Genomic DNA, 21,058 nt, shown 5'->3' on the forward strand with positions numbered 1-21,058 from the left:
GCTCCGGCCCGCCCCCCGGAAGCGCAGGGATGAGCGCGCCTGCGCAATGGGCGCGCAGGCCGCTCTTCCCAGGCGGGTGGCTCTCAGCTTTGTGTTCCAGCCCAGGAAGGCAGCGGGAGAAGGATTTTTTTTATTTCTCGCCTTTGTTCCCGGCTCATAGCTTTTCCACCAATGGGCCTTCAAAACCTACTGCTGCTACTACGGAGTTAGGCAGTCACTATCTCAGCTCTATGATGTCCGTTCTTCCACTAGAACCTTCCCTGAGCTACTGAGGTAACCGCGCCCTCGCCCGCAGTGTGGCTCGAGCGTGTTAGGGGCCGAGGGAGCCGCCCGCTAGTCCTATTGCGCATGTGTGGGAGGGTTTCCCTGACAGCGAGTGAAACTTGGCAGTGATGGAGTGCTGACCATTGGCCTTCGGTACGCTTGCGCCCACCTGATCTCTAATTTGGGCCTATGTCTGCGGCCCTTGACGGCTCTATGTGCCCATCCTACTTGTGTACTTTGGGCAAGTATTTACCCTGCCTGGAGTTTCGTGTCCATCTGTCATGTAAGACTGACCAGTTAGGCTCACTGACCCAAGATGAGCCTTCTGTTCCCACCCTGGTTCAGTAAAAGTCATTATCTGTGTTTCAACTATTTGCACTGTAGTCGTTTCTGTGAAAGAATCGTTCCCAGTAAGCTCTTTTTCTACTCTGAAGGAAGAGCTGTTATTAATAGTACCCCCCAAAAAACCATTCCAAAATTCATTCCTTATGGACCAAAGTTAATACGAATAAACTGCTTTTCTGTAGTCCCAAACTCTCAGATACGCACTTCCTAACTTATTTTCAATCTGGCCATCCCCTTCCTGTCTCGATAATCGCCTCTCCTATGAGATTTTGGCAGTATCGTTCATTTCCTTTAAGTTCTCTCTGTTCTCTTCAGCGGTCTTAGTTCTGATGCAATTGTGGCCAAACGACTACAGGTTTCCTTTTCTGTTATGCACAGTCTTCAGTATTTGCATTGTGCTTAGTCCGTAGGTCTGCCAACAGGTCTGCTCATGAAAGTGTTCTTTTTAAGACAATTAAAAACCAGTGGAATGGAAAGAAAATGCTTCAGGCGCTCTGGGTTAGGCCCACCAACGCTGTACACATTCCTGCTAGGCGTTATATTCATTACTCTAAGCTCAAGTCGAATCTTACTGGTAAAATATTCTGCCAATGAAGGTGAGTTAAAATGTAAATGTGTATGCCTTACTTTTAATCATTTGTCTGGTGTTCTTATGAATAAATTATATATGATACCTTTTAAAGTAATATGTTTTGTGTCAATGATGAAGTGTGTTTAAATTTTGAACTTTAACCTTGTGTTCCTTGGCAAGATTTTTTTGACCCTGGATGAAATTTGGATCATTCAAGTGCAAAATAAAGTACAGTGTATCATAACATCTGATTATACATCACCCAGCAAGTGTTTCTGGATCTCTAACAAAACGTACGATTGTAGCTTATTTGGAAATACAGTATATTAGTTTAGTTTCTTGGCATTTGTGTGAGTTGGCATAAGTATTTTACCAATGAGACAGTAAAAATTAAAAGTTTGGTATGTATACTCATGAAACCTATTTTTTTAATTTAACACTTTATACAAATTTTTTATTCCACAAAACTGCATTGGTTACTTCTTAACTATTGACAACTATAAAATCATGACATCATGACTTTTAGTGGCCTACTTGAGCTCCTATCTGGGAATTCGAGCCTTAACTTCAGATAATGTTTATCTTTCAGGCCCTAGGCTCAGTTTTAATATTATATTAATTTCTCTCCTTGATGCTCTGACAATGTACCTGTCCAAAGCAGATTAAAGGAAGAGGTTTCTTTGGGCTCACTATCTGAGAGTAGGGTTCACCACCACAGCAAGGTGGTCAGGGCAGCGGAAGCTTGTAGCACCCACAGGTATCAAGTAAGAAGACATAGAATATCCTTGGGGCTAAAGCGATAGCCCAGAAGCAAAGAACACAGGCTGCTTTTCTCCAGTCTGTAGGTTCAGTTCCCAGCATCCACATAACTATTCAAAACTGACTATAGCTGTAATCTTAGAAAGTTGAAATGTACTCTCCAGATCTCCTAAATACACTTCTTCCACTGTAGTCTTCTGCCACCTAGCTAGAATTCTTACACCCATTCAAATGATATTACAGGAAAAATATTTTTAAATAAATTTTTAAAATAAAAATATTTTTAAAAGTCACACCCAGCTCATTTTCACCTTATTTAGCCTAAGACCCCAGCCCATGAAATGCTGCTGCTCACAGGTAAGGTTGGTCTTCCCACCTCAAGCTAATTTACATAGTTTCTTACAGGCATGCTCAGAGGCCAATCTGAGATAAATCCTCACAGGTATGAATCATCTTAAATGGTTCTAGATCCTTGGTAATATTGACCATCACAGTCATAGAGTTCAAAGTGCATAAGATACAGACCATCTCTTAAGAACTTGGTTTATTAGAAGAGATAAACATGTAAATATGTTATAGAAGTCTATTATAAGAAATGCAATAAAAAGACTATATCCAAGATGCAGAGATAGTCTATGAAAAAGTACTGCATATGTCTGGGAAAGGATGGTGGGCAGTGCGTAGGAAGCAGGGCCACTTCTGACTAGACGCCAGCCAGTTGATTTCCCAGAAGACCGGGGATGTGGGGCATTGAAATCAAAGACAGCAACTTATAAAAAGGAACAGAGGCAAAAGGACAAACAGGTGGGGGAGAATATGTAGTTAGGACTTAGGTAATAGTGGCCCACACCACTAATCGCAGCACATGGGAGGCAGGGACAGGTAGATCTCTGTGAGTTCAAGGCCACCCTCGTCTACAGATGGAGTTTCAGGACACCCAAGGCTATACACAGAGAAACCCTGTCTTGAAAAAAATTCAAACAAACAAAAAGGAGGTGGAGGTTGACTAGAGAAAGAAGTAACACATTGTTAAGGGTTTCATATGCCAAGCTGTGGTGTTCTGCCTAGCATCTGGGCAAATAAACATTTGAAGGATTATAGCTGCTTGCCAGTTTTAGTAGAATAAATAGACTGCAAGAAGGCTAGTTAGATAGGAGATTATTGAAAGTGAAGCCACAGATGATGAAGACTGACCAATCCTGCTATCAGAATATAGATGAGAGAGTCAAGAAATATTCAAAACACACAAAAACACTCAGTTGGACCATGTGTTGAATGTGAGGGTTAAAGGAGATGAAATACTGGATATTTCAAATCTTTCTGGTTCAAGTTGCAAGTAGTTTGGTAGTGTTTTTAGCTCAAATATAGGGACTATTAGTAGGAAAAGTAAATTGGGTCAAATTTGAAAAAAATTACAGTCTTCAGGTATTTACCTTCCATGAGGCCAGGAGGTATGTCCTATTTACTACAATGTATTACAATGACCAGCACAAATGCACATAACACCTAGTAAAGGAGTAAAAGGAGGTAGTTACTCGTAGATGTATTTGGTAAGCTTCTAACTAAATGTTACAGGATTTAGATCTCAGTTTTTCTTGAACTGATGTTTAGACTCTAGGAGCAGCTTGTGCAGATGAGAAGACAGAGCAATGAGAATTCCATTAAGTCCAAGGCCAACATTCTGAACATTAAGAATTCATTAGATCTGGGAGCCAGGGTCACATGCATTTGATAGCTTTTTAATCCCAGGATTTGGGAGGTGAAGGCAGAAGGGTCACAGGAGGCAAAAGTTCAAGTGCTACATACAGAGTTTACAAGTGGCCTGGGAGAGAAAGAGGGTTAGGAAAGGGGAGAGAGGTGGGGACACCCCTCAAAAAAACCCACGTTTTAGTTGCTTTGTTGCTTGGAATGTAAAAGAGCTAGGAAACCCAAGTTAAGGAAGGGAGAGGTTGTTTTGGCTTACAGTGTGAGAGGACAAAGTGCATGGTGGCAGGGGAAGAGTGAAGGTAGGAGTGTGAGGTAGCAACTGGTCATACCACATCCACAGGAATCAGGGAGATAAGTCCTACCAGAGAGCTCACTCTCTCCCTTTCCCCTTATTCAACCTGGACCCGCTTAGGGTAGTTTGCCTCACTACCTTCAGCATGCTTTTTCCCTCATGTAAAGCTCTCTGGAAACATCCCCACAAATGTACCTACATGTATGTCACAGGGGACTCCACATCTAATAAAGATGACAATGAAGATTAACCAGTTAACCAAAAGAGGTAAGACAAAAGTGTCATACCATGAAAAGATACCAATTAAAACAAGCCAATAGCATTTGTAACTAGAAGATATTTATCAGAAAATGTGTAATTTAAGCCATAGGGTGGTGGCACATACCTTTGATCCCAGCATTTGGGAGGCAAAGGAGAAGGATCTCTTGAGTTTGAGGACAGCCTAGCCTACAGAGCTAGTTCTGGGACAGCCAAGTTAGACAAAGAAAACCTGTCTTGAAAAAAGAAAATAAGTTAATTTGACTATAATAGTGAAGTAAGAAGCCAAATGAGTGTTGACTTCTATAGAGAGGAAAATGTGTGATACAGCCTGGTGTTTTACATTTCATTTATCAAATTTTAAGCTTTATGAATGCTAAAAGTCAGGTTAGTAGAGGAATAAAGGAGCTATGCTGGAGTCAAAGTAGGTAGGTGTTGAAACTAATCCTGTCAGTCTCTGCCTCCTTCCCATGGGACTTTCTTTGCTCTTGAGCCTAACCTCCCAACCTATTTATCCAAATGTTGAGAAGAACTGTGCCAGCTAAAAGACATTTAATGTAGCAAGCACTAAGTATGATTTTTAAATTTAAAATCTATTAATTACATATAAAAACATGCAGGACAAACTTGGTTTTAAATTTTTCTGTCACATTTCAGAGAACAAATACGACTATCTCCCTACTACTGTGAATGTGTGCTCAGAGCTGATGAAGCTGATTCTCTGTGTACTTGTGTCACTCTGTGTTATAAAGAAAGGTAATTCTAACACTGTCTATTTCCTAAATCATGCTAGCAAGGAACATCAGAACTGGTGCAGCCTTTGTATCATTTAGGCTAGTCCTGGCATGAGTATATCTTCTAGGTATGGAAAAGGATCAAAGAAAATGTTAGGAGAGTTGTATTGGAAGGAGGGGAGCTAGGAGGTTTTCCATTGCATTTCCCAGTGTCCTGCCCCTCATCACTTGTTGCTAGATTGGATTTACTCAGTGGGTTTTTCTTAATTCTCCATCTCAGTTTTCCAGTTATGGGCTTTGGCACTATCATATTGCTCTTTCATCTCATGTGAACTAAGCAGAGCTTTTAGAGCATTAAGGCGCTTGCACAGGAAGTCTTGACACCACACAGTTTCATTCTGTGATGAGTTTCTAGTCAGCTCTAGCATTTCATAATTTCATGAAATGTATGCATTGCTTAAAGGGTTTAAATTACCTTTTTCTTTCTTCGCATTTTATTTCTATCACAGCATTCCTCCCTAAGTCTCTGTAAGTCTGGAGCAGGAATACTAGCTAAAACCAGGATTAACAAAAGTTAACCATCTCTTAGTCCATGAATAGAAACTTTCACTTACTAGTTCACTTCTCTGATCACCCCTTGAGGGGAGAGTGGAAGCGTAAAGTCTTCGTTGTTTTGTATTTACTCTGTTGCTAGAAGTAAAACATACATGTCTATCTGAAGTCGCTTAGAGTTTCTAAAATTATGGTTCTATTTCTGCTAGGGTTTGGTCGATTGTTCATTGCCTAATGCCATATTATCTTTTACTTCTGTAAACCTGAAGTCACTTACAGAGGCAATTTAATAAAGCCCAGTTTACAGAATTATACTAGTAATCAAGGTTAGTGTACTATCAATGGAAACATAAGCATTCTCATTGAAAATTGTTTGCTTGTTGTATGATTGTTTTGTATGATTCATATATTTCTTTCTTCAGAAGATCATCAAAGTAGACATTTGAGTTGTACTTCCTGGAAAGAATTCTCAAGTTTCATGAAGTGGTCCATTCCTGCCTTTTTGTACTTCCTGGACAACTTGATTGTCTTCTATGTCCTATCCTATCTTCAGCCTGTAAGTAACAGTGTAACAGAGAAAATGCCATTAAAAAGACACAAAGAAGTGAATCCCCAAACTGATCTTCCTTTTTGTCATTTTCCACTGGCCTTCCTGACACTTCTCTATCTGAATACTAATTTGCCTGTGTGTGTCAGATCTTCCCATTGTTCATGGTTTCTGTGCTGGCTTTTTGGTAGGGTGGGGGATTGCTCTCAGGCACAAAGACTCAGAAGTCACCGTGATTTGTGTAAATGATCAATCTCCCTTTAATTTGAGCTCTCTTATGACCATTCAAGACCTCTACTCAGACTTCCAGTATTAATTCAGAAAATAATACAGCTGATGGACCTCTCTTTAGTGTAACTTATCCATTTACTATTTGTAAGTATTTATATCCATATTTACTATATGGCTCTTTCTGTTACTTTTTTTTTACATTTATGTGTGTGTTTGTGTGTGTGTACACATGTGCCATGGCAGAAAGTGGAGGGCAGAGAAGAACTTGTGGGTGGCCGCCATATGAGTCCCAAGATCAATCAAACTTGGGTCATCTGATGGCTCTAAGTACCTTTTCCCATCTTGCTTGCCCCTTTCTATATTAATCTTATCTACAGATTCCTTAAGAATGTGGAACTATATCAATTCAACTGATAATGCTAGGAATACTCACTTTTGATACATCTTTTATTTTAATTTGGAAAGGCATTGGTAATCACAACTAAAAGTCTTCTGCCTGGTTGGTGACTCATACGTTCAATCCTAGCTAGTGCTTTGAAGTCAGGGGCAGGCAGATCTATGAGAATTTGAAGCCAGCCTGCTCTACATAGTGAGGTCCAGGACAGCCAGGGTTATATAAAGATCCAAAAGAAAGAAAGGGTTATATAAAGATCCAAAAGAAAGAAAGAAAGAAAGAAAGAAAGAAAGAAAGAAAGAAAGAAAGAAAGAAAGAAGAAGAGGAGGAGGAGGAGGAGGAGGGAGAGAGGGAGGGAGCGAGGGAAGAAAGAAGGAAGGAGGGAGGGAAGAAAGAAAGAAAGAAAGAAAGAAAGAAAGAAAGAAAGAAAGAAAGAAAAAGAAAGATCTGTTTTCTACTTTTACCTGTAGTTAGTTTGGGTTCCATTATTCTCTTCCCTCAATATTTTTTAAAGTGGGATATTTCTATTGCCTATGTTATTTTAATTATAAGTAGTAGTTTTACGGTAGTGAGCTTTTATGTGAAGCCTCCCTGATCCGCTTTAGAAACGGATGAAAAAGAAGGAGCAATAGAACATAACAGGAATCACGAGCTTGGTGCTTTTTCACATGTCGAAATCTGTGTGACTGGGAGTGCCCTGCCTGCCCTCTGTTTCAATTCTTCTGTCTGTAAAATGGAAGAAAACATGCTAATTCAGCTCAAAGGCAGGTGCTTGGGCTAACTGAATGCCTGTGTTCCTGTCTGCTCTGTGATATGGGGAACATTTTATCTTTTGTTTTGTTTGTTGTTTTGTTTTTCATTAATTTATTTACTTTACATCCCAATCAGAGCTTTTCCTGCCAGTTCCTCCCTCTCCTCTCCCTTCCTCCTTAGGCCCTCCTCTTTTTCTTCTCAGAGATGGGAAGACTTCCCATGGATATCAACCCACCTTGGCATATCAAGTTGCAATAAGACTAAGTAAGTGTATCTTCTCTTATTGAGGCTAGATAAAGCCATCTAGTTAGGAAAAAGAGACTCAGCACCTCCTCCTGCTACTAGGGGTTCCATGTGAGGACCAAACTGTACATCTGTTACATATGTGTAGAACTAGGTCCATCCTATGCATGCTTTCTGTTTGGCAGTCTTTTTGAGCCCCTATGGGCCCAGGTTAGTTGTTTCTGTAGATTTTCTTACAGCGTTTTTGACCTATCTGGCTCTTTCAGCCCTCCCTCCCCTCTTCCACAAGATTCCCTGTGTTCCACCTAGTGTTTGGTTTTGAGTCTCTCTACATCTGTTTTCATAGGCTGCTGGGTAAAGCTACTTAGATGACTGTTATACTAGCCTCCTGTCTGCAAGTATAGCAGAATATTATTCATAGTGTCAGGGGTGGGTTCTCTCTCTCATGGCATGGGTCCCAAGTTGGGCCAGTCGTTGCTTGACCAGCTATTCCTTCACTTTCTGCTCCTTCTTTATCTCTGCACCTCTTATAGGCAGAAAAAAATGTAGTCCGAAGGTTTTGTATCTGGGTTGGTATCCCCATCTCACCATTGGAAGTCTTGACTTGTTACAGGAGTTGACCATTTCATGTTCCATATCCCTTATTGCTAGGAGTCTTAGCTAATGTCTCCCTTATAGATTTCTAGGAGTTTCCATTGTTCTAGATTTCTACTTGTCCCAGAGATACCCCCTACTGATTCTAATTCTTTCTCCTAGTTCTCTCTCCCAGCATCTTCTGTACACTTGATCCTTCCTGTTCCTCTCCCTACCCCCTTTCCTACACAGTTCCCTCCCTCCATCCACCCTAGATATCTATTTTATTTTCCCATTTCTGTGTGATTTGTAATGATAGTAACTGCTCAGTTCATGTAGCATACCTACTTCTAAATTCTACTTTACACCTTTTCAGATTTAATAATTCCTATCAGAGCAGTGTGATTATTCATATTTAATAGTAAATATTACTTACATTTTATTGGGAAACAACAGATTAGCTATATATTTATACTCATTCCTACAAGCCGAGTATTAAGCAAAATTGGAACTTCCTTATTCTTCTTCTGTAATTATTGCTTGGCTCTTCCCGAGCAGCTCCAACCACAAATATTATAAAACAGATTATGCGATTTATTCTATGAATTTCTTGCCTAATTCTACTTAAGGAATTAAATAAAGGTGCATAGAAGTTTTAGGACAAGGACTATAATTAGATGCATTCTCTGGTGGTATCACAGGAAGCAGCCAGACTGACTAGTTATGTGCATTTGCACTGCTCCTGTGTGACCACTCAGCACTGCTACTTCCCCACTCTTAGCAACCTCTTTCCTTATCAGCTCTTCCTCTTCTCTCCACCTAAAGCTCACAAACACTTGTGTCATAGTGAGGTGTACTGAGAAAATCCACTCATAGTCTTCCACGCAGACAACTCATACGTGATTGGGAAGTTAGAAATGTTGATTACCCTGATTCAATCATTATACATTAGTATATATTGTAAATTACTACTTTTTAATGACCAGTAAATAAATATGATTGACTAATTCTTATTATAAAATTCAATAGAAAAACATTAGATTCTTAGAATTACTACTAGTTTTATTCAGTTTCACTGTTTTGTTTTTAACTGTTGTAGCTGTATTTGCATTTATTAGTAGCTATATAAGACTTGGTAGTTTGTGTTGTTCGTTTATTTGATTTCTTGGTGCAGAGTTTTATTATGTCTCAGACCACACTGGAGCTCAAGATCTTCCTGCCTTTGCCTTCTGAATGCTAAAACTAAAGATAGATAACAGCACACCTGGCATCTTTGTATATTCACCCTAAAGTGATAGCAAGAAGTAAAGAAAAGTGAATCAGACCTTTTGATTATTGTTAAAAAATATTACTATTACCAGATCCAGTTATAGGTTAACAATGGTAGAATTTCATATATTCTGCACAATACAAATATATGTATGTGTGTACCATATAAATAGATCTAGCATGTTCCCTTCTCTTTGCCCATAAAGCCAGTATTAAACAGTTGTAAGGGGAGTATAGTTAGAGCTTAGAGGTAAGGTGTGAACAGCTCTTACTGGATTCCCAGAATTACACACAAAAATAATAATTTTGAAGAAGTCTATAAAGCACCTTGGCAGCTGTTAAAAACCCTAAGTATGCTTCACCTTTAGATTTTGTATTTCTTGATCTATATACATTCAGGTCATTTATACATACCTTTGCCAAACTTAAACACATACTGTCAAATCCTGACAATAGCTTGATCATATCTGCACAAATTTAGCAAGCAATAAAATGGAATTTAATCCCCCAGTGAAACAGCTGCCCTAATAACCCCTCTGCTGTGTAACTAAAAAGCTCTGTGTCAGGTGAACAGCAAGCCGGGAGGTCCTGAGGTCCATGCTTGGCTTGGATGGTAATTCTATCTTCTCTCTCTTTCTAGGCCATGGCTGTTATCTTCTCGAATTTTAGCATTATAACAACAGCTCTTCTATTCAGGATAGTGCTGAAGTAAGTAATCCAGAATGCAAGCACACGGCAGCCTTTAAAGTGGGCCAGTCTGGCTATAGACAGTTGATACAGAATGCTGAGCCTCAGAATCCATAGGCCACAATTTTATTTCTAATTAGCTGTGTATATTAGACACCTTGTTTATCCAGTGAGGAAAGCAGCTCTAGTGCTCTTTAAATCCTCTGCCATCGGGTATATGAAATAGCTTGAACTTTTCAATAGTAAGATATTTGATTACCATTTGTTAGTATTTTAATTTTCAGTGTTTTTTAAAATGTGTTTTAAGATCTTCTGACAAGATCTTACTTTGTAACTCAGAAAAGCCTGGAACTCATAGTCCACGTGCTTCAGCTTCCCAAGGGCTAGGATTACTAGCCACATCCAGTCTACCAGGGGCTGCACTCTTGAAGAGCACTAACACTCCTTGTTCTGACAGCTATCAATTCCTTATGGAGGGATGGGACTGTGTGCCCACCTGCTTTCTTCATGCTGGGACTTCCTTTTTCCCTTGAGCTTGCATAGATCTTGTGTATGCTGTCAGAATTGCCTGAGTTCATACACACATCTGCCCCACTGTGTCCAGAAGACACTCTTTCCTTGTAACTAGTCTCCACCTCTGACTCTCACTTTCTTCTCCAGTTAGCCTTGGGAGGAGGGAGTCACAGACAATCTCTTATTCTCTGAACTTTGACCACTTCTGGGTCTTTATGTTAATTACCATCTAATGCAAAACAAAATTTCTGTGATGAATGTTAAGAGATACATTAATCTACAAGTGTAATGATAAGTCATTAGGAGTTAGTTTAGTAGTATACCCATTTAACAGAATAATGGTAATAGATAATCCTCTAGGGCCGATGACCTGTCTAGCCACAGGTTCCTGTGCCTGATAACACAGCCAGGTATAGGTTTCAACTTGTAGAGTGGGCCTTAAATTCAGTCATAATAGGACGGCTACTTCTGTGACATTTATGCCACTATTGTATCAGCAGGGATGTATTGCTAAGCTGATAGTTATTGTATTTCTCAGGGTTCCCAACTGAGTAAAGTAGATGATTACTTTTCTCCTCTGATAGCATGTATAGCACCTTCCAGCACTATGAAAACTAGCCTATTTAAGGATTGCATAGAAGGCAGAAAATAGTATGGAGCCATTTAGAGGGGATGAAAGAGGGATCTCAAAGAAGATGAGGTACAATACAGTGCCATAAGAGTTCAAGGGGAAGAAGGGAACAGAAAGGGTTAAGTGGGGCAGAGAATTGGAGGACCTGTTAGAGCAGTAACTATGGCGAGGGATAACTAGCACCAAAGACCTTCAAAAGGTCATGTGGAAACTACTGTAGAAGTTTCCTGAAATATATACAAATATAGACATACATATGAGTCTCAATAGAGTTACCCTGTAATGTGACAGCAGTACCCCCACTAGACACTGCAGGCTAACAAAAAGGCAAGTCCCACAAATGGTTATCTCTTTTGAGTTATTAGTCAGTGATACCCTTCATTCTTTTTATGTCAGCTTGCCACAAGCTAGAGCTCTCTTGGGAGAGAAACTTTGGTTTGAGACAATGCCTCAATCAGATTGCCTATAGGGGGCATTATCTTGATTAATGATTGATATGGGATTGGGAGGACCCAGCTCACTGCCATCGATGCTACTCCCTGGTAGGTGGTACTGGATGGTAAAGGAAAGCAGGCTAAGTAAGCCATGGAGAGAACACACCAGTATGCAGCCTTCCTCCATGATCTCTGTGTAGTTCCTGCCTCTAGTTTTCTGCCCTGCTTGGGTTTCTGCTTCCTTCATGGAGGAACTGTGATTATGTAAGCCAAATAAACTTTCCTCCCCAAGTTGCTTTTGGTCACAATGTTTATCATAGCAATAGAAAGCAAGTGAGAACATCCCCCAGGCATTGCAGGCCCTTGCCAGTGCTCTTGAGTCCCTTCCAGAAACTGCATTACGACTGTCACTGAATACACCATGTACCTCATTCATAGAACATGGAGAAATCAGCTAATTTTCTTTGTATCTTTTCCATAGAACTCTATGCAAACATAATTATTTGTATGGGGGGGGATGTGATATGGGTATGACAAATGTTTGTGCGTGGTGCTATAGCACTCTTATGGAGATCAGAGGACAACTCACAGAAATGGTGTATTTCCTACCATTGTGAGGTTCCATAATCAAAGTCAGGTTGTCAGGGTCATATGCTAGCCTTTTTTCCTACTGCTCCGTCCCACTGCCCAGATTTATTCAGAGTGGAGACGGATGGCAGGCATTATGGTAAGCATAGTTGTGGCTACTTGGTTCTGGGAAATAGCATTACTTGAGGGTTGAGATTTTAGGGTTAAAAATAAAAATGATCAGTAATAATTTATCTACCAAGTATAAGTTTTCTCCAATAGAACCAGGAAAAAAGAAGTATTACTAATTAATATAATAATTTTCTCCAAAAGTATTCATTTGAGAAATCTGTATGATTCATCATAACTCTCTATCTCTGGGAACTCATTCAGTGCTACTAGGAAATGTATTTGGTGTGATTTTTTTGAGAAAGCAGTCAGATGAGTCTTTTTACCGTTTTATTCTCTGTATTGCTTTAAATACAGTAGAAACACAATAAAACTGCTCTTATCTGACACTGTTTAACCTAATTTCTCACTTAATAGGTAAGCTAGTGATTGTAAATTATGTATAGTTGCCTCTAAGAATGTACAAGATTTGTTCTAGAGTCCCAAAATTTATGTGAAAGTCCCTTAAATGACGTGTAGCATCCCCATGTAATCTGCCACATTTTCAAAGTGCTTTATGTTGTGTATGCTGCCTAATGTAATGTAATTTCTATACAAATAGTTTTAAATTATTTATCCTGCCTAATACAATATAAATATTCCTATTTTAGGAATAATAAACTCTGCACCTGACTATCATTTTCAAATCCTTTCAATCTACTAAATCTGTAGATATAGAACTCACTACACAGTAGTTCCTCTTAGTGATGAGGAATGTGTCAGTTCCCAAACTGGATGCATGGACAGTGCTAAACACTGCAAAGTGGTGATTTTTATCTCCCAAAACACACACACACACACACACACACACATACACACACATACACACACACACACATGTGCACATGTGCAAAATTCATTTTCATTTGAACTAAACACTTAGCCACATACATCACCATAACTTTTCTAGTTTGAGATCATTTTATAGTTTGTAACAGTAAAATTGGGATAGGTTTGTTTCATTTTTCTTCAACTTCATGAACAGATATTTTTTTTCTCAAGAGACCTTTAACAACCTTAACACATTTTTTCCTTTCTCTGTTAAGTTGAAAATTTTCAGCATTTCACTTAGAGGAAACACCCTCCAGCCTCTCTGGAAGGTTAAACTGTCAGTACCACACTTCCTTTGCACTATTAAGTGAAATAAGGGTAGCTTCTCTGCAGACATTGTGATACCTAGCAGTCTCTCAGAGGGCAGGCAGGTGCTGAGTGACTGCCAGGGAGGTTACACACATAGAAACAAGGGGCAAAAGAGTGACTCACATGGAGGATAGGGCAAAAGGAGGAGGAGATTCTGTCATGTTCCTCACATAGTGGACAGTTAAAATCTTAGTGTTGGCAAGATGGCCAGGCGGGTTAAAGTGATGCTGTGAAGAAGATGATCTGAGTTCAGTCCTTAGGACACACAGGGTGGCAGCAGCACCCTTTCTGCAAGTTGTCCTCTGCCCTTCACATGTGCCTGTGTGCATGCACACACATGCGTATGCACACACACACAAAATATGGTAAAAGAAAGAATTTAAACAAAATAAATTCTTTTCATAATTTATCATTTATGTATTAAGCTGTTAGAGACTATGAGATCATTTTGTAAAAAAAAATAACATCTAAGACATAAATTAATGTTTATGAGAGCAGAAGCCCTCAGCCATCCAGCTACACTCTGAACATCAGCCACTGTCCTACAGGGCAGTGGAGGGGTCTGCTCAGTGAGCTCCTGCTGTCTCACTAACTGAACAGTGAACTCAGCCATGTGAGGTCAAGTCGTCACCTATGCACAGATCCTCAGCTGAGTCGTTTATGAAACGTCATATTCCTTTTTTGAAAATACCCCGTATGTATCCAAATTCTTAGTAATTTTTATCTTCCCTACAGCACTAGCTTGAATCAATAGTTATTTGCAGTGGCTACTTTTGACTTTATTTCAGGGCTTTGCCTTTAGATCCTTTTCTTCACAACATTAGCAGAAAATCTATAGCTCCCAGTATGAAAAACTTCTGAAAGCTATAAAGTTCCTCATCTGCCATGTATAGTAATTCATTGTAATTATTTTCATAAATTAGATATCCATTCTCTATCTACATTTCCAGTCATTACTCTCTACAGCTTTACTGTGTGCCACTTGCACCTTCAGCATTGCTGTGGCTCTTTGTGGTTTTAACCCCATGTCGTAGGGCAATGACTAACCCTGTCACTGGGATCTAAATCTAGTTATGTGAAAATCATACATGAGAAGGCATGATACACAGAGATGCTGCTTCCCAAGCTACTGTATGTATTTAGCACCTTCAGAGAATGGAGCTGTAGAATTGAAGTCAGACTCATTTTTCTGCACATGTTCTGGGAGTTTAGAATGAGCCTTAAAAGCTGTAGCTGTCTAGGAGGAAGAAGATACACAAAGCCATGACAGATCTCTTCCTTATTCTTTCATAAACACATGAACAAGGAAAGCGTTTAGCTCTCACTTAGCTTTTTCCCTACGTGCAGGAATTGCCTACAGTGTCCTAGGCACTCAGTAAATCCCCTAGTCATGACATCTTTCTCACTTCCAGTTCTCACTTTGACACCTCTGCTTTTGCTTAGCTTTCCCCATCTTAGGGGCCTTACAGACTGTCCCTGACTGAGAGATAAATGCACATTCTTTGTGGCCTTTGCATAGTTGCTTTTCTGCCTTACCTCTACAAGTACCCATAGTAAGCTCAGTATAGCTCACTGGATCTTAAGTCTCAAGTCTGCCATCACTTAGTTCATGGCTCTCTCCTGATTATAATGTAAACTCCCTCAGGAGCGAGGACAAATCTTTATCTGCCCAGTTTGCCTGTTGATTGCATGTCTTTGAGCTGAGTAAATGACCAAATAGAATGACCGTACAAATCCTCTACAATTCACAACTTTATTGTCAGGTAAAGCCAATAAGTAAAGCCTGTTGGGTTTTATAAGAAATGCTACCCAAGTGTAATTTTTTCTTTCCTTGTCCTCTAGTACTTCGCTTTATGGTGGCTTGTTGTTAGGCCCTTGGCCCTGTAGCTAATGTCCTCAACAATGTGTGTATCATGACTCTAGTCTTCTTTGAGAAAATATATCTGTATTGATCACTAGAGCTTATCCATTTCTGATTCTTGCAAACTGAGCTAAGGTCTTCTGTAAGAATTTATAGCTTACCACAATAAAAATCACCGTGTTAGAGATCCAAGATAGCCCTCAAAGACAGGAGGCTGTGGTACACCTACCTATTCAAGGTAATTTGTAGGAAAGAGAAGTTAAAAATGTCCCTCAAGCATTCTGAAAGTGAATAGAGGGTTGGGGTGTGAGACATAGGCCCATCAAGTTTATAGTGCACTTGGATTGTAGGGAATACTAGCAACTGGGTATAGTTTATTCAACCAAGTATTCTAGTTCCCAAATTTTCAGTAGAACATTTAACAGGAGAAGAGGGATGAAAGCAGATGTGGTAAAATCTTGTTTTCTCCCTTTTGTGTAGGCGGCATCTGAACTGGATACAGTGGGCTTCCCTCCTGATTCTCTTCTTGTCTATTGTCGCCCTAACTGCCAGTACCAAAACGTCACAGCATGACTTGGCAGGACATGGATTTCATCACGATGCCTTCTTCACCCCATCTAATTCCTGCCTTCATTTCAGGAGAGACTGTTCCCTAAGAGACAATTGTACATCAAAGGAGTGGACTTTCAGCGAAGTCCAGTGGAACACAACAGCCAGAGTTTTTAGTCACATCCGTTTGGGCTTAGGCCACATTCTGATTATAGTTCAGTGTTTTATTTCTTCAATGGCCAATATCTATAATGAGAAGATCCTGAAGGAGGGGACACAGCTCACTGAGAGCATCTTCATACAGAATAGCAAGCTTTATTTCTTTGGCATTGTTTTTAATGGGCTAACCCTGGTACTTCAGAGCGGTAACCGTGATCAGATTCAGAACTGTGGGTTTTTTTATGGCCACAATGCATTTTCAGTAGTCCTTATTTTTGTGACTGCCTTCCAGGGCCTTTCAGTGGCTTTTATCTTGAAATTCTTAGATAACATGTTTCATGTCTTGATGGCCCAGGTGACAACTGTCATCATCACAACAGTGTCTGTTCTGGTCTTTGACTTCAGGCCCTCGCTGGATTTTTTCCTAGAAGCCCCGTCAGTCCTCCTCTCCATATTTATTTATAATGCTAGCAAGTCTCAAAGTCTAGAGTGTGCACCTAGGCAAGAAAGGATCCGAGATCTAAGTGGCGGTCTTTGGGAGCGTTCCAGTGGGGTAAGTTGGTGCAAGTGCACTTTGTGCTTATTCTTAAATTCAAAGCACGTGTATTTAAGAAAGACAATAGCATCAGTGTGTCAGAAAGCATCTTAGATCTCTGTGACTTACAGAAGTCATGCACTAGACTTCTGAGGTGTCAAGTACTATATAAGTCAGAGTGCCCCGAAGATTTTGTGTGTCAACTATGTAATTGTATCACATAGAACCACAGACCATGAAGATACTCATCCCTTGTCTCCCCTAGATTCATGGTTAGAGAGTGAGCCAAATACTTTATAGACAGTAAGTAAAAGAACTGGTAATGGAGCTGTGTGCTCTGACTCCCTGTTCCTTGGTTTTCCACTACATAGTGGTTGGAAAAATGAAGCTAATTTCTTACACTGATAAATCGTGTGAGACAAAAAACTTGTTACCTTAGTCTTCCCCATAGTTATCTGTTTATTTCACATAAGAAAATGGATTTTTCACAAGAGCTTTCTTAGATAAGAATATATTCTAAAACAAATAGTTATTCTGAATTTACATTTTTTTGTCAACACACAAAGATGAACTGTTTCACATCACAAGCCCATTTTTCTCTGCAGGAAAATCTGTCATTTACTGGGCTCATTGCAAAAGTCCAAATGTTGTATCTCTGAGGTTTTGATAACAGATTTTAAAATTTAAAAAAAAAAAAGATAGATCATGTGTCCCAAACCAGAGTCAGCAAGAATGTATATTCGGGAGTCCTCTGTTCCTTCCAGTGAGCTAATAATAATTGCTTGCCTTGCCCTTTAAGGAATTAAAATCACATTAGTACCAAGAGTTCTTTAAATCATTTATCATTCTTTAATTATTTCCCTGAAAGACCTGCAGGTGGTGGTCTTGGTCTGAGTTGAATACACTTTACTTTTTTCATTATAAAACAAAAAAATAGTTTTTAGGTTTATTTTATGTGTATAAGTGTTTGCTTCCATGTGTGTACACCATTTGTATGCCTTGTGCCCTCAGAAATAAGAAGAGAACATGAGATTCCCCCAGGGACAGGGATTACAGGTGATTGTTAGCCACAGATAGTTGTGAAGTACCATATGGGTGCTGGGACCAAACCTGTGTCCTCAGCAAGCACAGTAAGTGCTCTTCATCACTCAGCTGTCTCTCCTGTCCCATCTTTACTTTTGATCATCCTCTGTCCTTCTAACTGTAGCAATTTCAACTATAATTTGACCAGATTATATAAACAGTTCACAAACTAAAACTCACAATTCAATGAATAAACCTTTGATTCATAAATTCAGTAAGATATTGAAACATCTCAAATTCTAACTAGTTACTCATTTCCTGTTTCCTTTTAGGATGGAGAAGAGCTGGAAAGACTTACCAAACCCAAGAGTGATGACTCGGATGACGACACTTTGTAATGGGACTTGGTTGGTGGACAACTCCCACAAACTGTGTTTGCACATTTTCAGCATTTGTGGCAATTGTCTTTTCTGATAAACTGATGATGTTTGAAAGCATAATATTCTTTACATGTATCTAACCACGAATAAACAGTTCCATCCAAGACCTATAGCTGCCACAGGGTGGCAGAGTTCTGAAACATAAACATAGGACTGCATAACTGAATACCTGATGAGTCAACAGGACACATATGCAGACTGTTTCCTCAGCCTCTAGGTTCCAGAAATCATGTTAATTTGACCCTACAGATACACAAACGGAGACAGCTTGCCAGATACTAATCATCGTATCATATCTGCCTGCCAAGGTCATCTCTCTCTCTCTCTCTCTCTCTCTCTCTCTCTCTCTCTCATTGTTATATTGTCTGGGTTGTCCCTCAGATTTCGAGGCCTTAGCAATAGTCATTTTGCTTTTATTAAAGCAATAAGACTCTAAAAGTTTGGCTGAAAGATCTAACTATCTGGCTGTGCCATAGATTTTATATAACATCCTTTGTGATAAAATATTTTTAAGCTATTCTTCAGAAATAAAATTTCAGATTTTTATTTGTTTTTTTTTTTTTGGAACTTACAAGAAATTGTATTCTTTGTAATCATCTTTTTTTTAAGCTTTATTTACATGAAAGTTGGTTGCCACGTTATCATAGTTAGCATTTGTATTTTAAATCACCTAAACCGTTGTAACCGTTGTGGAGTTGTTTGTTTGTTTGCCCCATCCTCAGTTTGTACATTTACAAAATCTTGACATCATTACCTTTTGATGTTCAGTTACTGTGCTGAGAATTAAGTTGTTTTATTTTTGAGTTATTAATTGAACTGTTTTACTATTATCTATCTTTGTACAATATCTTATTCTAAAAGTCAAGACTCTGGCTTTAGGACACCTTTATAAGAATCCTTTTGTAAAAACAATAATGACTTTTAATGAAATAGCGTAGTGTTACTCCAAGAGGGCCAGTAACCAGTAAGTCACCTCTCAACAACACTTCCTACTTATAAGTGCATGGTATTTCTCAAGATAGATTTGCATGCAGCCAGTTGACTCTTCGTTGGTAGAGCAGTCATGTGACAGATAATTAAAATGTGAGAAAATAGATCGACTTGTCCAAGGTCTTATAGCCCGAAGGGTAATAGAAACAAGCTTCAAGCCTGTGTGTTTACAAACTCCTACACTGTAATATGAGTTATAAGCTACCATGAAGTCTGCACATTCCTTATTCAAGTTTCCATGTATTTATATATGATATTACTATCATTATAATCCTCACATCTACCCAGAATAATATAACTGGCAATCATTGCTAAAACTTTTTAATTAAAATAATTACTAAACTCTTATTTTGTATCTGTATTCTGTCATATGAGATGTAGTGTGGAACGCTTTTAAATTTAAAACAATGGAAAGGCAAATATTCAAGCAACTTAAAACTTTGTCTTTGACTAAATCTTGGTGTCTAAGGAATAGTTAAATCTCTACCTTACCATAGGCATTCTTACCAAGTTACATGAAATGGTATCAACCAGCATGATTCATCTTAAAGATAAGGAAAATAAGATACACAGGACTCACTTTTAGAAATGAGAGCATGAAAATTATCTTACTGAGCTTCCAAAGAAATTGCAAAAGTGTAACCTACAAGACAGTATAGCAACCATTTGTGTCAATGGTATGGGGTAGTTTGATTTTTCTTATTTACACTTACTTTTTGCATTCTTACTTGTTTGGAAAACATTCATTGTTCACCATCGTGTTAATTTGCCACTCCCTGAAAGGGCTGAGATGGAAATAAAATGTCAGATAGATGCACTTGAGTACATTAGAAGCATTACTGTTTTAAGAAGGACAGTGTGAAAGTAAGAGGTCCAGAAACCATTTCCCAGGTACTAATGGAGTGGGAACTATATGACCTAAAACAAGAGTGTGGATACTGGTTGTGAAAGGGAAAGTGGCCTAGACCGAGATCCCAAGTCCTTTCCCAGCTGCTTCTTGCTCCATAGGTTTTCTGTGTGCCGTGTGGCCCTCTCAGGCTGTATTTGCTCAGCTTACAGCTAGGGCTTATCTTCTTGTTTCACCCCTGAATCCCCATGTGGAAGCCCTGTTGCTTGTGAGGTAGATATTGAGGCTTTGTAACTACTAATACTGCTGTAATCCTTTCTCACTGTATAAGCCAACTGGCTGGATGTGCCCAGATCCTCCTTGGTACCTTCTCCCTTTTCCTACAATGATTTTATCTATGAGCTCTCAACATTCCAAGCAGAAAAGGCTAAGCATAATGGGTAAGAGGTTGATTTTCTCTTTCTAAAGCCTAGATCAGAGTTCTTGAAATTGAGCAATTATATATTTCCATTTTTAATGAAGAAAACATTTAATAAAAGTGTCAACATGAATTTTTACTTTTATTAAAGTGCAGCCAAATAACATGATGTATGAACTTATTTTTTCAAGACAGATTCACATTGCATACCTTTGGCTAGTCTTGAATTCACTTTGTAGTCTATACTGGCCTTAGAGTAATCTACCTGCCTCAGCCTCCCAAGCTGAAATTTCAGCTGTGAGGCACCATATTCAGCCTTACTTACATGTTTTATATTGAAAACCAAAACACATTTACAGAATAAAATATAGTACTATAAAGATCAATAAATTTCAAATTAAAATACAAACTTTGCTTAGCTTTATGTCAACTTGACAAAAGCTTAAGTCATCTAAGAGGAGGGAACCTCAATTAATTAAATGCCTCCATCAGATTGAGCTGTAAGGAAACCTGAAGGCATTTTCTGAATTATGATTGGTGGGAAGGGACTAGCCCATGTGCATGGTGCCATTCCTGGGCTAGTGGTCCTGGGTTATATAAGAAA

General features: G+C 39.1%; 1 protein-coding gene across 7 annotated transcripts; it reads left to right on the plus strand.

The window, feature by feature from the left end:
* The first annotated feature begins 86 nt into the window (after positions 1-86).
* Positions 87-20,002, plus strand: Slc35a5 (solute carrier family 35 member A5). 7 transcript variants are annotated; one of them, XM_028785219.1, is made up of 7 exons: positions 87-273; positions 1,013-1,205; positions 4,854-4,952; positions 5,905-6,038; positions 10,133-10,200; positions 15,974-16,754; positions 18,092-20,002. In XM_028785219.1, exons 2-7 carry the CDS (start codon positions 1,040-1,042, stop codon positions 18,155-18,157), a joined length of 1,314 nt encoding a protein of 437 aa, XP_028641052.1. In that variant the 5' UTR covers positions 87-273; positions 1,013-1,039; the 3' UTR covers positions 18,158-20,002. The 7 variants fall into 7 exon arrangements, with proteins under 7 accessions (XP_028641052.1, XP_028641055.1, XP_028641054.1 ...); XM_028785222.1 differs by having other exon boundaries at positions 5,908-6,038; XM_028785221.1 differs by having other exon boundaries at positions 1,020-1,205.
* The last annotated feature ends 1,056 nt before the right edge of the window (positions 20,003-21,058 follow it).

The sequence above is a fragment of the Grammomys surdaster genome, unplaced genomic scaffold (genome assembly GCF_004785775.1).
Source record: "Grammomys surdaster isolate TR1022 unplaced genomic scaffold, NIH_TR_1.0 125167, whole genome shotgun sequence".
In the NCBI taxonomy this organism is placed as follows: domain Eukaryota; kingdom Metazoa; phylum Chordata; class Mammalia; order Rodentia; family Muridae; genus Grammomys; species Grammomys surdaster.